The 17,945-nt window shown below is 42.0% G+C and overlaps 1 protein-coding gene across 5 annotated transcripts in view; it reads right to left on the reverse strand.

The window, feature by feature from the left end:
- Positions 1-3,354: 3,354 nt before the first annotated feature.
- TBL1X (transducin beta like 1 X-linked) overlaps positions 3,355-17,945 on the reverse strand; it is a 199,908-nt gene continuing 185,317 nt past the window's right edge. For all 5 annotated transcript variants that reach the window (XM_055703302.1, XM_055703300.1, XM_055703298.1 and 2 more), the window contains 6 exons: positions 14,290-14,411; positions 12,763-12,837; positions 10,943-11,070; positions 9,711-9,876; positions 8,817-8,918; positions 3,355-7,754 (listed from right to left, as the gene is read on the reverse strand). In XM_055703302.1, coding sequence (XP_055559277.1) covers positions 7,728-7,754; positions 8,817-8,918; positions 9,711-9,876; positions 10,943-11,070; positions 12,763-12,837; positions 14,290-14,411 — 620 coding nt within the window. In that variant the 3' untranslated portion in view covers positions 3,355-7,727. The remainder of the gene's footprint in view (positions 7,755-8,816; positions 8,919-9,710; positions 9,877-10,942; positions 11,071-12,762; positions 12,838-14,289; positions 14,412-17,945) is intronic.

The following is a 17,945-nucleotide window of genomic DNA, read 5'->3' on the forward strand; positions in this document are numbered from 1 at the left end:
TGGTGGTGTCCCACAGCCTCTTATGTCTCTATGATATAAAATTACTTTCTGTCCAAAATGGAGCTTCTCTGTTTTCCCGTGCTGCTCATGCTTGTCCCTTTCCTAAACGGGTCTGCGTGAACTTCTTACAAGACCCTGGACCCTCATGGAGATGCCTGGCTGACTCCAAACTCCGTGACAAGGATCACCTTTTAAGTGAGACTCTCCCTGTTTTATTATTCCCACACCAAACTCATGTCTGGGAGTGGTTTGGTTTGTCCTCCCACCTCTGGGATGGTCGGGCCCCTTACGAGATGTCCAATGTCCTTGCTGCCACATATATAATTAACCTATCCTAAGTCTATCTGCTGTTGCATTATTCATAAGTTTGTTTCACTAGTAATAACTTCGTTGTAACCTGTAATATTACATATATATACACACACTTCACTGCTGCTATAGAATCATAGAATCATTTAGGTTGGAAAAGACCTTTGAGATCATCAAGTCCAACCATTAACCCAGAACTGCCAAGTCCATCACTAAACCATGTCACCAAGCACCACTTCTACATGTTTTTTAAACACCTCCAGCGATGGTGACTCAGTCACCTCCCTGGGCAGCCTGTTCCAATGCTTCACCACCCTTTCAGTGAAGAAACCGTTCCTAATATCCAATCTAAACATCCCCTGGTGTAACCTGAGGCCTTTGCCTCTTGTCCTGTCACTTGTTATCTGGGAGAAGAGACCGACCCCCACCTGCCTGAAACCTCCTGTCAGGTAGCTGTGGAGAGCGATAAGGTCCCCCCTGAGCCTCCTCCTCTCCAGGCTAAACAACCCCAGTTCCCTCAGCTGCTCCTCAGAAGACTTGTGCTCCAGACCCTTCCCCAGCCCCGTTGCCCGTCTCTGGACACGCTCCAGCACCTCAGTGTCCCTCTTGCAGTGAGGGGCCCAACTCTGAACACAGCGTTGGAGGTGCAGCCTCACCAGTGCTGAGTACAGGGGGACGATCACACCCCTGGTCCTGCTGGCCACGCTGTTTGTGGTACAAGCCAGGATGCTGTTGGCCTTCTGGGCCACCTGGGCACACTGGTGGCTCATGTTCAGCCGGTGCCAGCCAGCACCCCCAGGGCCTTTCCCACCAGGCGCTTCCCCGCCGCTCTGCCCCAGGCCTGTAGCGCTGTGTGGGGCTGGTGTGACCCAGGTGTGGGACCCGGCACTTCTCCTTGTGGAACCTCATACAATTGGCCTTTGCCCATCAATGCAGCCTGTCCAGATCCCTCTGCAGAGCCTGCCTGCCCTCCAGCAGATCACCCCCTCCCCCAACTTGGTGTCATCTGCAAACTTACTGAGAGTGCACTTGCTCCCCTCATCCAGATAGTCGATAAAGATATTAAGCAGGACTAGCCCCAGTGCCGAGCCCTGGGGACACCACTTGTGAGCAGGCACCAGCTGGATGTAACTCCGTTTACTCTTTGGTTCAGCCATCCAGACAGTTTTTACGCAGTGTACTGCACACCCCTCCAAGCCATGAGCAGACAGTTGCCCCAGGGGAGTGCTGTGGGAGACGGTGTCAAAGGATTTACTAAGGTCCAGGTAGGCAACATCCACAGCCTTTCCCTCATCCACTAGGCGGGTCATCTTGTCATAGAACGAGGTCAGGTTCATCAAGCAGGACCTGCCGTTCTTAAACCTGTGCTGGCTGGGCCTGGTCACCTGGTTGTCCTGCACATGCTGGGTGACTGCACTCAGGATGATCTGCTCCATAACCTTCCATGGCACCCAGGTCAGGCTGACAGCCCTGTAGTTTCCCAGATCCTCCTTCCTGCCCTTCTTGTAGATGGGCATCACAGGCTGACCTCCAGTCTTCTCTGGGACCTCCCTAGTTAGCCAGGGCTGTTGATAAATGATGGAGAGTGGCTCGGTGAGCGCTCCCGCCAGCTCCCTCAGTACCCTTGGGTGGATCCTATCCAGCCCCATAAGTGGAGCAGCAGGTCACTAACTGGGTGACTCTCCCTCACTAACTGTGGGGGCTTCATTCTGCTCCCAATCCCTGTCTTCCAGCTCAGGGTGCTGAGTACCCTGAAGGTAACTGGTCTTACTGTTAAAGATGGAGGCAAAGAAAGCATTAGTACCTCAGCCTTTGCCTCAGCCTTTGTGGCAACGTTCCTGGCCGCACCCAGTAAGGGATGCAGATTCTCCTTGGCCCTCCTTTTGCTGCTAACACACGTGTAAAAGCAGTTTTTGCTCTTTTGCAGCAGGGGCCAGCCTGAGTTCTAGCTGGGCTTTCACCTCTCTGATCTTCACCCTGCATAACCTTGTGAGATCCTTGTAGTCCTCCAGAGCTGCCTGCACCTTCCAAAGGCTGTAAACTCTCCTTTTTTCCCTGAGTTCCCGCCTGGTCTTCCCTGCCGGCTTGTCTTTTGGCACATGGGGATGGCCTGCTCCTGTGCTGGGCTCCTTCTTGAAGAATGTCCAGCTTTCCGGGATCCCTCGGCCCTTCAGAGCTATTTCCCAAGGGACTCTGTCAACAAGGCTCTTTAACAGGCCAAAGTCGTCCCTTCAGAAGTCCAAGGCAGCGGTTCTGCTGATCCCACCCCTGACATTAATTCTCCGAGAATGGAAAAGTCCATCATCTCATGATGACTATGCCCAAGACATCCTGTGACCACCACATCACCCACCAGTCCTTCCCTGTTTGCAAACCGCAGGCCCAGCGGGGCACCTCCCCTGTGGGCTCACAGCCCAGCTGTGGCGGGCAGGTATCATCCACACGCTGCAGGAACCTCCCAGGCCGTTTCCTGGCCGCGGTTGAATTCCAGCAGACACCTGGTGGGTTGAAGTCCCCCACAAGAACAAGGGCTAGTGATTGCAAGACTTCTCCCAGCTGCTTGTAGAATGTTCCATCTCCCTCTTTCATCCTGGCTGGGTGGTCTAGAACAGCCTCCCACCAGGTTATCCGCCTTGTTGGCCCTCCCCCACCTATTATTGGGTGCTGCTGTAATTGATTGTTGCTATAATTAATTGCTGCTATATTATGAATTGTTGCTATACTATTGCTTGCAGGTAATACCTTGTAACAGCTTGATATACATACATATAAATTTCCTTTCTTAATAACAGATTTATTTGCTAATGGTGATTTGTGTGGTATTTGTGGTAATCTGTAATATAGTAAAGAAAATCAGAGGATAAAGCCTCCATGCCCTTGTGTATTACAAAATTCTATGAATCCACGACTGTGACCTTTATACACCCGTGGGTTGTGTAACCCTTTAGGCTGTGACATCATGTTACAATTTAAGTCACCCAACCCCAGCTCTTCAGCACAGGATGTAAAGTAACCAGGAAAGAATAAGGAACAACACGCACAGAATTCTCTAATATCAAAATATAGCAATTTATTCAAGACACTGAATATGATCTGTTGATTCTCTCCTTAAAACAAATGAGCTACAATACACAAGGTGAATTTGAAGAAAGTGTGGGTGGGGGAGAAACAAAACAAGGGTTGATGTTTCAACAGAACCTGGGAAATGCTGAAATGAGAACCAAGTCTGGCTGCAAGTCTGACACAGACAATAAAAACTGCAGAAGCCAGAATTCAGAATTTCAGTGAGTGGCTGAAAGAACATTTCTGCAATTGACAAAGAACCACATCTTTTAAAAAGGCAAAAAGAGGAAAGAAAAGGAGGAAAAAATAAAAAGGGAAAAAGAAAAAGAAACCCAAAAACAAAGCAGACCCTTACATTTGACAAAGTGCACTTCACTTGGCTCTAAAATTAGCTATTTTTTCTTTTTTTTTTTTTTTTTAACAAATTAAAAGGAAATTTCTAAGATGTAGCATGGGGTTAATGTGTGTATAACCCTGTAAGTCAGGCCCTTTAGTGCCCCATAAGGGACCCAGTGTTTTCTACATAAAAGATTCAGTATCCTTCTAACCCACAGAGTTGCGTAGTTTTTCAGAAACTGTTTTTTGTCACTTCAAGGCCAGTTCCAGACAGCCAGCAATGGTACAAATCCAGTAAGTCTCTGCATGGTTTCACAATCCTGTTTGGTCACTTAGGCTTTTCAATTCCTCTTCTGTTACGAAGAACTATAAACAAAATTATCAAAAAATATCCTATGAAAAAAATGAAGTCCACCAGCCTGTTGCTGCATGCTGCTCTGTTGCAGGGGAGCCGCAGAACGGCACTGGTAGCCGGGGGACGCCACTGCAGCAGTGGAGGAAAGCGAGAGCTCCCATGAGGGCACTTCTGCAGGTCTAGGCTTAGACATCCATGTTGAACTACTCTCCCCATTGCCCACCTCCTAAAGAAACCAGCTCCTTAGGCTAGGACTAACCTTCGTAACTACACCTTCTGCCTTCCTTAACAGCTGGCCTCGTTTTAGCTGAAAACTACTACAGCATCTCTCAGGATTTTCCAGTGTTTAGGGTTTTGGGGAGGGGAAGAAAGGTGAATTTTCTTATCTTCTCACATACGCTGTGTTCAAACCTGATGGTCTGCATGGAACCCCCCCGGACCAGCAGCCTCTCTCACACGCAGGCTTTGCAAACCATCTGATTTTCCAATTTTGTTTCTCTTGGCTTCTTACCTCCATGTAGGTGGGCAGAGGAAAGGTAGCGTTCTGACAATTTAAAGAAAGAAAAAAAGAAAAAGAAACAGGCATCATGGACGCTGCTGAGTTATCTACGGTAGCTATCCCAGGAACAGCCATGAAACACAGGCTACGTAGCCAGCCAGACACGCTGCATTGCTGAATTCGGATTCAGCAATCTCATCTCTTTGGATCCTGAGGTCTGGCCTATTCGGGCATCACTAAAGGGACACAGGCAAGGCCAGGGCCACACTCACGCTGCCCTCCGCTGCCTGCAGACTGGGAGCTTCTGTGTTACTCGCAGAAACACCACCCAAAAGCAGCCCAGGAAGCTAACTGTGTACATGCAATGATGTAATCAAATCATCGACCCAACTGTGCTTTATAAAACCACATTAAACTCTGTATTCAAATTCAAGTCTCTCTTTGAACAAGTATTTTTCTTTTAAAGCAGTGACTTTAAATAGTCAGTACATGTGATTATTATAAAACAGTGCAAAACTGCCATGTGATCATCTACAGCCCATGCTCTCGGAGCAGAAAACTAAAACCAACACATAAACGCATTTCAACACCGAAAAAAAATCCTTCCCCTGTCCAATTCTTTGATATAAATCACAAACAAGCCTAAATGTCATTAATAACCAAAATCCCACATAACTGTTTTCACCTCAGCACTGAGTAACCCTTTTAGCAGTTGTTTCTTTTCATTCTTTTCTCCTTTCCAAATGTGTGTTTTTAAGAAATGCAGCTGAAGCTGGCAGCGGCTAGTACCACTGGAAGGACTAAGATACCGTACAGATGCAAGCATAAAGAGAGGAAGACACAGGAGAAAAAAGTGACATATAGATTCCATAAATGCCACGATGATGCCATGATGCTCAGCAGGTCACCAGTTCAGCACTAGGGCTCTGGTTTCGGTTTTGCTCAGATCAAATCACCACTTCAGCAGCTGTCATCAAATCAAAGGGAAGATCCTGTGTTACAGAAATTGCGACTTTGGGCAGACAGGTACCACATGACGTTAAGCAGGTTCTCCGCTTGTTTTTCTCTCCTACAAGCCTAGACTGTGGGCTAGAGAGGACACCTGTTTGACTTAGCCAGTTCTGAGGATCTGCCTGAATAACGGCTTACCACCACTCCAGGGCTGCCTGAGAGTTTACAGCACTTTCAGTAAACTCTGCCTATGCATCCTTCGCATCCATCGTTTGGTCTTAGAGTAACGTAGTCTTCAGTAGGCATCCCTGCAGATGTCTAGCTTGCAGTAGGGAAATCTTGTCCAAAGTGGATGGGTAGTGCTTTGGAAGTCTTTATTGTCATTCCAATCATTTCACCTACTATAACTTTATAGTGGTACGTATGTTGAGATACAATTTATATATCCTTTAGCATGGCCTAGCCTAATGGAGAGTCTACATTGTCTTGTGAGCACTGCACTGAGGACACCGTCAAGGCTAAACCTGTCTGTGCAGTGAGCCTCCGAGCGCAGAGCCAGAGCTTTCCTGGTAGCACACAGCGAGGGCGACAGCAGCACCACGTACTGCCAGATGCAATGGAAGACACTGCTTCTAGGTGCGTGCTGACCGCGGATGGGCAGGAGCTTAGCAAGAGCCCATTCTTCCACAGTGACAAATGCAGTCAATGTATCTTTGTGCAACTGGTCTCATTAAGTCAGTGATAAAATCCCACTGACTTACTAGAACTGAAACAGCTGAGTGGGATGAACGGTACACAACAGCACTGCTCAGCAAGGCCACAGGCAGCCAAGCCCATGTTCGGTATGAAATGTGAACTATCTCTAGAGGAAAGATGATCTACAAGCATTTTCCCCTGGTTACCAAGGATAAACAAAATTATGGACTCAAAAAAATGAATGCTGTATTTATAGTCTCACACTTATGAATCCCTTTTAATAAGTGTACATCATCAGCCACAAAAACGAAATGAGACTATATAAATGGCTGGCTGCTGGAAGAGGACTCTTAATAAATGATGGGTATTTATTGTATCGAATGGCATTTTTTTCTAACAGCACTTTCTGAGAGCGAAGAGAAAAAGGATACTGCACCTTTCATGTTCCTTGGACTGTGTGTCATTCTTTTTGCTTGAGTTACACAACTGGTCTACGTTTGGTGGCCACTTTAGGCTTTTAAAACTGTTTAACATAAAAAATATTTTTTTTCCAAAAATACACTGGGTTCTTTCTGTTAAAAGTCATCTTTCTCCTGTAAAAATCTTCCCCAGCACTGCATTCTTATATAAAGCACTTATTACACAATTTGCTGAAAGTGCCCTTGAGACGCTAAGATCTGAAGCATGGAGGATTTTTTTTTCTTTTAAACGGAGAGAAAGAAAGGAAAAGGAAGAGAGAAGAGAGGAGAAGCAGTCTGTCAAAAATTTTCATTGTCATGTCCACCTGGCTGCATCTACTATGGGCATACAGGGAAAAAAGGAAAAAAAAAAAAAAAAAAGGGCAAGAAAGAGGAGAAAAAAAAGGAAGGAAAAGTTGGGAGGGAGAAATAAAAGGAAAACAAAAGTTTCATCCTAAGCCTGGGATCTTCCAGGCTGTAATATTCCAGCTGATAGAAAAACCACTGAACAAAAAAAGTAGTCTAGAAAATAGAAAGTGTTGTGATTACAAAGTTGAGCATTTCATCAGTACAAACTGGTCTTTGAACGTCCTTTGGGAGAGCAACTGTAGTGTCCAAATTGGAAGGAAAAAATACAACACCGCATGGAGGAGGATTTTTTTTCCCTTTTGGTTTATCACAGCATTTTTCTTTTTTTTTCTTTTTTTTTTTTTATTAATTTTTTTTTTGGCACAGCTTTTTTTTTCCCAGCCATCAGAGCAAGTTCTCAGACGCAAACCAAACAGTGCAATGCCTAGCTGGTGGCTTCATGCTTCCAAGGCTGAATGTTCCAGGTGGAAACCATTCCCTCCCCCTCTGAAGTGACTGCGTTTTTACTCCTTGATGAAGGTTACCGACAAAATACTAGACACCTGTGGCCAGGGAGAGTTGGTTTCACGGTACACTCTAACTTTGTTCAAGTTCGTACAGTTCTGGAGCTGTTAAGAATAGTTTTGAAGAGTGCTTCTCCCCACACATTCACTGCTGGTCCATTTGAAATTTCTTCTAAACCATTTCACTTTTACTTCCGCAGATCTAGAACACAAACCTGGAGAGAAAAGATTCAGCATTAAGAACCATTTCTGAAGGTGATGTGAACGTCCTACCCATACACAGGCTGATCAGCCAGCTCTGTGTTATACTCCCCGGCTTCAAATCAGCCTGTAAGGGAACAAACTGACACAGGAGAAAACCGAAGTAAACCCCATACATTTAACATTTAGCTGGCCTTTCACTGCATTACAAATGGAGGTTTTGGTGGCTCTATTTAGTTGTCTAAATACAGTGTCCACTTCCATTTCTGAAATATATCCAAAATAGATGCAGGCCTGGCAGGCCTGGCACAGAACCTAGAGTGGACATGTGTCCATTTGGAGCAGCTGTTGGAAGGCAGGCATGGCACAATCTCAGATGGCACAACTAAGCTCAAGCAACTGAATCATGTCATAGGTGTACCCTTTGTTAAAAAAAAGAAAAAAGTTGAAAAATACTGCTCTGAAGTAGGTATGCCAACCAGACACGTAGAAGAATTATTTTAAAAAGCTGTAGAGTGTGTTATAACATATGTGCATCCTTCATAAGATGATGATACAACTGAAATTTTTAAAAAGTAACATTAACAGCAAAAATAGTAATCAATTATCAGTATTTCTACAGCAATATTTCTCCTTTACAATGCAATGAAATGTTGGGCATCATGCTGAAAAATCCCTTCTTTAGGGGTTATTCAACGCTAAACTTCTGTGGGATAAAACTCAGAAATCCTCACAACTGTTTATTAGAAAGTTGACCGCTGTGATCTGACCTTTCTTAAAAATTGATGGATGAGAAATAATGACAGAAATAACACTACTGTTGTTCTTGTCAAGTGAGTTTTTAAAAATCATTCCCATCTTCGGCAATATTCACCTATTCTACAAGCATTCTTCATTTCCAATAGGAACAACTTTCAAATCAGGAGCATTTTTAATATACTGTGCAGAGCTACTTGTGTCTTCAGCTGCCTATATCTTCAGCTTTGTCCACAGGAGGTGACAGGCATGTATAAATTTGTTGACACCCTCCAGAAAGTAATCTCCACCTAACATTTACAATGTGTAAAGTTCCTTACCGATCCATCTGATGCGCTTGCTCCCACTTTGTCTCCTCTAGCATTCCAGCAGACTTCAAAAATGCCCCCGGTGCCTCGGTAGCTATGTACTAGAGTTCCACTCTACAAAGCAAAACAGCATGCAAATATTTGATTCAGAAGTTCCCTTTGTTTTTCTCTGTCGCATGGCACTACATTAAAAAGAAGAGACTGGTGGCAAGGGAGAGCTATTCACATCACCCAGCTACGGTCATCTCCATAAGGTGCTGAAGCTAGAAAACTGGTCTTTAATAACGCAGAGGAACAGGCTCCTCCAGAAAGCAATTTACAGTAGGAGTCTCAGACATCTGTTTTTCTCAACTCTGTAACAATAAAGGAAGGCCTGGTGCGTTGGGCTGAGGTGGTCTTCTCTAAAGTTTGTTGTTAATTCAGGCTGTGAGGCATCAGTAACCAGAACTATATCCATGCAACTATGATGTCCCACTTCTCTCCAGAATATGTCCAGTCTCCAGCCTGCACACTGTTTGAATCTGCCATCACCTCACCACAAAGTATAAGCCAGGTGCATCAGACTCGTAACTGAACTCAGCTCGTTACTAAGCAAGTGTCCCTTATTGCTCTGAATCAATCCGCACCCTTGCTTCACAAAGCCGGCAGCACAACGTAACGTACCTATTTTCATGTACGCTAGGTGTTTTAGCATACAAAGAAGCCTGAGAAGAAATGTTCTGGACAGTCTCCTCACTCCACCTGAGTGACTCAACTGTTATGCTGGGATTTGTATCAGCCAACGCAATCAGGTTCACCTTGGCTGGCAGGTCATATGCTACAAAGGTACATATATTTTCCATTTATGCTTTTTCTATTAACGTGCCATCTAAAGCAGACGTGCAATTAGATGAAGCAAAACGGTACCTGAGTATTCCATATATGGACACATTTGTCAAAGGACCCACTGGCTAGATATTTCCCATCAGGACTAAAAGCTACACTGTAGACAGGCTCTTGATGTTTTGTTAATGTATGGATGCAGACTCCTCGGTCAACGTCCCACAGCCGAACAGTGGAATCAAACGAAGCACTGCAAGAATTCAAACATAAGCATGTATTTTAATTTCATTAATCAATTTGTAGTTTGATACTGTAAACTTCTTACAAGAATACCGCAGTTTTTTTTCCTTGGCTAAGCACGAAATGTTTCAAACAGAAAGGCTAATATGCCCTACAGCCTTCAAGTTTTTTATGACAAGAACTGTATCTACAGAAACGAATTCTTGTATGAGGACTCTGAGTTTATCTAGGTGTGCTGTATATAGGATCAGATCACTAGCCTTGTGAAGGCCAAGCTCCCCTCTTTTGAGATTCTACCTGCTATTATTCAGAAAGGTCAAATACATATTGTCAGTAATAGAATAAAGGGTTCCAGAGAGATTTTATTCCAAATGGATTTGCATTATTTAATGAAATAGCATTCTGTAATTCCCTAGAACTGTGGTTCTTTTCACTTTGTTTCAGAGCTGTTTTTCACTACACTCCATCTAAATCCCAAACACTGGGCTTAAGAGAATGGCAAAGGAAATAACTGGTATTAAAAATAATATTAAAAGAGCAACTCTGAGACAGTGAAGTTCCTCCCTGTTCACTCCCAGATTAAGGAGCAATACAAATACAACAGCTTTGATACAACTCTTCCCCAAACTGGACACGCCATGAACTGATTTGATAATCCCATAGTACTATCGTTAGCTGGCACTGATATACCAATATAAAAACACATTACAAGTAAACAGATTGTCCAAAATTGTCAGTATCTGCCCAGGTGAGTTGCACAGCCTCGGTCAGAACACATTCCAACTGACTGAATGCGCTGCTATCTACCTCATTAAGTACTTTCGTAACAACCAGATGCTAGATGTGAAGGTGCAAAGCCAGATTTAACACATGACTCAATCTTCCTTCTTTTTCTTCTTCCTTTTACAAACAGGATTCCTTTCCCTTTACATCCACCCCCCTGATTTATGAACACAGGTACTTTTTACTGGAATTGTCTGCAGGAAGACTGACAGCAATGTGACAGTAGAGTTACATGTCAGAAAGACGATTCTTCTTCTTGGTAGGCAACAGAAGGAGGTATTTTTTTTTTTTACCTTGCTAACATGATGTTGGAGTTTGGGTTGCTGGTGCCAGGTCCTGTAGGACTCCATTTGATAGTGTAAATCTCTTTGCTGTGAGCCTGAAGATCATGTACACAGGTATCTTGCTTCATACTCCAAATCTAAGTCAGAGTAATTATGAAGGGGAAAAATGGCAATTTTACTAATCTCTTCTCAGCTGCATTATTTCAGTTCTGTATTATCCTTACCATTTGTTTATGATCGCGACACACAGACATACACGTAAGCATGATTTATTAATGCAGCAGTTTGGCTGACATGCTGGAATAACCTCTTTAGGGGAAAGAGCTACACATTTAATAGTATTTATTCAATACGTAAGAACAACTAAATAGTTGCTGTCCTGCTCATAGCCTGTAACTGTATTTTCATACAGAAGCTTAAGTCACTACTTAGAGAACTTCAACTTGAAGATTGTCACACGTTGCAAGAGCAGTCACTTTAAAGAATGAGAAGAGAGCTTCAACAACTGCTTAGAACCTAGTAATTTTTTCATACACCAGTAAAATTTTCATTTTCTTCTTGAAATCCATTTGTTTTCCTCATGTTTTTAACAGAACAGATAATGGAAGATGATCAGCTATTTATGCAGTGTTACACGGCCAAGTACTCCAGCGTGAGAGAAACATTACGCTCAACAGAGATGACAGGTAATCTAGTACATCTTTCCTTCAGCTAACGGAGAAAATAAGATTAAGCTAATTCACAGCAGGGAAAATAACTCCAATTTAGTCAGTCAGTTTCAGAGAGATACCAAAAACGTAGTAATGATTTAACTCACTTGTTGTAAGCCTGCACTATGAGGTAAGCTATGTGTTCTTATGCTGGATTTTCACCAGCATACCTGAGCCTGCTTTTGGAAATGTTATACAAACCTTAGCCACGTTCTATGGCTAACAGGCAACACGTTCCAGGAAGCTGTAGGAAAATATCAAGAACTCCAAAAGACAAGAGAAGACAACATCAGAGAAGACTGATTTCCAAAGGAAAAGGAAGAAGAAGAAGAACTGCCTGAAGAGGATTTGCAATCTCCATCACTGAAGGTTTTTAAAACCAGAAGAGACCAGGGACAGCAAAACATTAGCTCCTGTGCCAAATTCCGTGGTCAGAAATTTGAACTGGTACCAACAACACTTAGCCACAGTGGTTTTAAAACACAGCATGCAATTTGGCATGAAAAAATGTGCTGCCACTGGGTCAGGATGTTTAAGCAGAGCAATAACGGTTACTACAGTGCTGCTTTATGGCAGCATAACAGACAAGGTGCTTTCTTTCAGTCTCTTCCAGACCTATTTTCTGTAAATTTCCAGTTCTGTATGTAGTCCACAGTAATATATCTAGAATCCAGAGCAATGAAAACCGCAGTGGGTACATGGCAAAGACAGAGTAGAAGTGAGCAGAAGTCAGGCTACCTAAGAAGAAGAAACATTCGTAACGCTGACATTCACTCAGCTCTCATCTACAAGTTCTGCTGCCCTCTCAGTTTCCGTTCTTATACACAGGCTGTGTGCTAGAAGCGTCTCTTGCTTCACTTGTGTCAATTAGCAGTAGAAAGACTGATGAGCCTTAATTAACACAACTATACTATCAGGAAACTGTGTTACTGGTACAATTTTATCCACAAAACCAAATCTTTCCTGGGATGTCTGCTTTGCTCAAGGAAGCAGCATACATCAGCAGTCCAGCAGGAGGGCTTTTCTGTTACAACATACAGCTAGCTATTCCTACACAGGCAGAGCCCTCATTACTTTTTGCCTTTACTTTTTGAACGGCAGGAATGGAAATTATATTACCTTTAATGTCATATCATCGGAGCAAGATGCTAGTAGCATGCCAGATGGGTCCCATTTGATTGCATTAACCTCGTTCTGAAACGAAGAGTGATTTTATTAAATATTCCAGTTACTTGCATTGCACAGGGCACGCAGCAGAGGGCACTCACGGTTTACGCACGCAACAAGTTCAACCACAAATTACAGCTCGGGCTGCTTTATGGGTGAACGAAAGCAGTGCCGCTTCTGTAACGCGCTATTTAAGTGTCATTTAGGAATGGTAACCATTTTGTGTTTGTGAACAATACACACAATCAGTCTTCTGACACACGTTCTGGCACAAGGTCTCTCACACCCTGTCTTCATTTGCTAGGATTTCAATAAATCCTCAAAGCAGACAGATTGATGATACAGCATTAAGTTCTTTTTACAAGTATTTCTTTGGTTAATATTCTGTAGATCTCAGAGGTACACATTTTCAACAGAAAACACTGATGGAGTGTAAAGTTTTGTGGAGTTTATAATTAATTCTTAATATTGCTGCTCTACAACAATGCTGGTCTCCCTAAAAAGAAGTATATTGTGTAAATGAAATCCAGGATGGAATATTGAATGCCTTACAATGCTTTCTCTATCAATCTTTCTAGCACTTTGTAATTCACTAAGCCTGGTGTATCCCCTTGGTAATCACTAAATTTTCTGTGCTTTTGTGAGGGTCATACATAGGGGGGAAAAAAGCATCTCATAAAAAGGGAAAGAATGCTTTTTTAAAACATAAAATTGGCTCAGTCTCAGTGAAAATAATCCTGGAAAATATTTAGATTTTGCTTTATCCATTTTACATGGTTCAATCATAATTAAAAGCAACTGTACAGATATTTGAAGTAAAAATTTGGATCATGTGCAAAATGGTACATTTCATATAATCATAAAAAGCACCAGTCTGTTGCTAGGAGTGTACAACCTGTCATGAAGTATCAGTTTAACCACAGACTAGATAAAGGTCTCCAAATGCACAATTTTTCTCAGTGGGGAAGACAGCAAGTTCTGGAAGTTAATATCTAAATTAAGGTCAGTATATGATAGCAATTTTCTCATGAATGAGATCTAGAAAAACTAGCCTTTGATGGCCGTTAAATACCACCAGGAAAAGAGGGGGGAAATATATCTTAAACAGATCTTATTAAATTGGTTCTAAAACTGAACAATGGCTGGAGGTAAATGGTTCTCTCCTTATTCATAGTTCTCATTTGCTAAAGGAAATTAAGCCGGGGAAACCAAAATCTTATTAATGTGCCCTTAGCCTGCAGCTGATGCTACATATAAATAGACTCATTGTTTAAACTGCAGGTTTGGCCTCCTATGGTGATTTAGAACAGTTTTTCCCTTCTCACAGGCAGTGAATCACTCCCAAGGAATACAGTTTTAGGGAAGCTGTGGGATGTAACACATTTGGTGCTAGAATACACCCTGCAAACACATCATCTGCCATCATCATAACATGCTTCTGTGACTTCATCATTAAAATTTCAGACTTTTTAAACTTACCGTGTGTCCTTGGAAAGTTTTAACGGGACGATCACAGCTAAGTCTGCATACATGAATGCACATGTCAGTGCTGCAGGAGGCAAAAGTAGTGTTGTTCTGCCAGTCTACATCCAGAGCAGGAGCTGTGAAGTACGAACAATGGAAGGAACGTCAGGGAACACAGCAAAGAAACAGCTATCCCAAATCATTTTCCTCCTGTCACCTATCTGGATCAAACCGACTAAAAGCTAGTTCTTGGTCAGTCACTTACGACCGGTTATAGGGATGACAGGGACTGTCTGAAGGGCACAAATTATTTTTTTTGTCTTGCAGTGGATGATGTGGATGCTTTGCATGGCACCTTTTCTGAGAATCTTTTGGATTAAGTTACGTAAGAGGGGGCAAAACAATCGACCTCCACCCTCCCCTCTCCCAGCCACACACGTCTCTTGGGTCACCTCTACCATTCATTCCTTTGTAAGCCAGTTCAGCGAAGAACCTGGAAGAAAACTAACCCAGAAAAAATGTGGATAATTTCAGCTGGATTAGAAAAACTGTTCCTGTGAATGCCAGACTCGGCAACAACGCGGGAGGGAGAAGCAGCAGGTGGCCGCCTTCATTTGCACTAGCTTTATGCAACCACCGATACAAACCTATCGGTCTTGTGTGGACACGTGGATTAATAACACCTACATTGTTTAATTTGGTTGGGCATTGATTTAGGATGGGAACATTGATCAAGCCAATTTGAAATGACAGGAAGAGTTTCTGTAGAGGGTTTAGCATTAAGTAGGACTGAATTAATGAAACTTTGTACACAGATAGCACATGAACGCCTAACTAGTGCCTGTGTGCAACACACACACTTCGCAGAAAGTGTGGACCCCCCTCCCAAAAAACCACCCCACAAAACTTTACAGCATCTCACTGCAGACTAAAAGCATGCACAAGAACAGGAGGAAACTCCTGACATACAGCTTCCTTGTGTTTCTAGGACTGTGCTTGGATTTTTGCTCAGGAAAGAGTTTAGCTGCCCTCCAGAGGATGACATAAGACTTGCTAAAACGCAGAAATCTTAATTCTCTGCATACTCTTGTGAGAAGCAAGCGCGTCACAAGACAACTAGCATATAGGAAGCAAAGTTGAATCTCTCTCTGGCAACAGTACAATGCAAGTTTACCATTAAAATGAAACCAAGAAATGCCTTATTCAAATACATTCAGAAAAATACTTTTGTAACACAGAGGTGAAAAGATGTCTGTTCTGGCTAGTCTATTATATTTAACTATGGTTTTTTTCTGTTAAAATTTGTACGAACTGTAAAATGAGATTGATCCACGTCACCTTCCGAAGCAGCAGGTAGCTCACTAAATGAGAATGGAGGGCTGAAATTGTTTCATATACAAGTATTTAGTAAAATATTAATGAAAAAACTTGCTAATTCTGTGCGACAGGTAAGGAATTTCTACATTGCAGAAATATAAAGGCAATTTGTGTGAGGAGGGCAGGCTGCTTCAGAGTTTTCCGATGAACATGAATGGGGATCAGGAAACAGTAAAGGATTTTGTTCCTTTAACTCTCTGTTTGTCTTTTTACGCTGCAAGCTTTGTAACACTGTTTCAGAGCAAACAAAAATCTGTCTTCATTAACAGCAATATGCCTTCCGGACTAATATCTAGTATGATATGTATGAGCTGAAAAGTAATTTTCTGAGAGCTATTGGCACCTAAAATGATGGATTTGCATTGCAGCATAATTTGAATCAGTGTTGCTAATTAATACTGATTCATTTACTGGTGTATTTAATCATATGTTTACTGGGTAAGTAACTACATAAAATGGTTTGGAAAAAACAACCAAACATGCTTTTTTGATGCAAGTAATCAAATTGCCAAAGTGTCTTGAAAACTACAGGATACTTGCCAATTGCATAAAACCAGTTAGAATGTCATCTAATAAAAGCAGCAACAAATCATTAAGAAATGCAGCCAAAAAAGATCCCAACAATAGAAGTGTTACAATACTTATCAGTTAATTTAAGCTCTTCCTGAACAAATTTAGGTGTAATTCAGAACTGGAAGCTCAGAAGAGGATGGAGTTAAGTGACTGCAGTAAGTGATTCAGAGCATTAGAAGTCTAAAACTGGGTCATACAAGTATCTTATGGTATCACTTAATTCATTCCTGCATGCACAGACATCAGTCCACATTTATCAGTAGATGTGAAAATTGGATTATTTCACTCCATTTTAAAGAAATATTCTTTACGGACATGTATTTTGATCAAATGCCTTATGATGACTCATAGTTTAAAAAAGAATAATGAAAACCTAGAAGCTACTTTTCCACATACTTACATATTTTGACCATAAACCCTTAAAAGTTACATGAAAACATTAATGACATAGATGCCTTCAAGACCTAGATAAAGGAAACTTCCTTATGTATTTTAAGATGACAGTTTTTACCATATGGGTGTAAACTAAACAAGCTGTTGTAAAGCAGCTGAGAGTAAAAAATTTATGTTATTCCTAAGCCAACTATCTTCAGACTTCAAAGAAGTATGCAAAGAAGTATACCGCACAAGTATGTGTTAAAGGAACTGTACTCTGCCTAGACTAGACTTTTAATTGTTAAAATGCCACCTTTAATCCTTGTGTAGACAAGGTTTTCAGATTCCAGATATGGAAAGGAATTTGCTGTTAGTTTGTTCTGGTGATTAAGTGATGTAAAGAGGACAAGGCGAGGTGTTTGTGGCTTTAGACTTACATGAGGACAAAGACTCCAGCTGATTTTAAGGGGCTTTTTGCAGGACATACACTTTTTGCCTATCAACAATTTCCTTAATAACAAACTGCTTTACCTTCCTATGAAAACATATTTGAAATAATAATAAAAAATATAAAATCAGGCTCTCTACATCTCCACTTCACTTGTGTCTTATGGTCCAAAGACAAACTGTATGCGTAATAAGGATTTAAAAAACCCCATGTATTATTGCAAATGGACATCAGCATATTGCATCAGAAGGTATAATTAAGTCTTCAACTTGCTAGAAGGGGAACGGAGTGATATGTCCTTGATGCGCACCACTGCTAAGACAGCTACACGTCAGTGAAGGCGATTCATGAAGGGGCAACCAAGTTCTGAATCTTCAGCATCTTAGACCAATAGTTAGGGATCAGAAGGCTTAAGAGTGTCATGAACTACATCACTATACGGTGCAAAGTTTGCTTTTATGGAACAGTTATGACAGATAAATAAATGCCACAGTGAGAAAATCTGTCGGCAGACACGATTCCTCCAAACTGACAGTTGCATTAGTGAGAACATGAGTGACAAAAATGCAGAGTATGGATCTGCTGCGCGCACGCATATACTTCTTGTGTTCTGTTGAATAACCAGTTCAATTACCACTGCTTGTTAGTAACATCTGTGAAAATATGAAAATGAGAACAACTAGAAACTGAGTTGAAAAGCATGTGCAAATTAATGCTTTATTAGTATTAAGCACCTTGCGAAAGCATGGTGTATTAAAAAATGGATTAGTTACAGCAAATACACAGGAAGATGAACACTTCTATCCTCAGAATCTGGCATGTTTGGGTGGTTTTAAACTCTGACTATGCCCCTTAAAAATTCTTCACTACGACAACTTATCCAGTTTGGATCATGAAT

The sequence above is a fragment of the Falco cherrug genome, chromosome 2 (assembly GCF_023634085.1).
Source record: "Falco cherrug isolate bFalChe1 chromosome 2, bFalChe1.pri, whole genome shotgun sequence".
NCBI lineage: Eukaryota > Metazoa > Chordata > Aves > Falconiformes > Falconidae > Falco > Falco cherrug.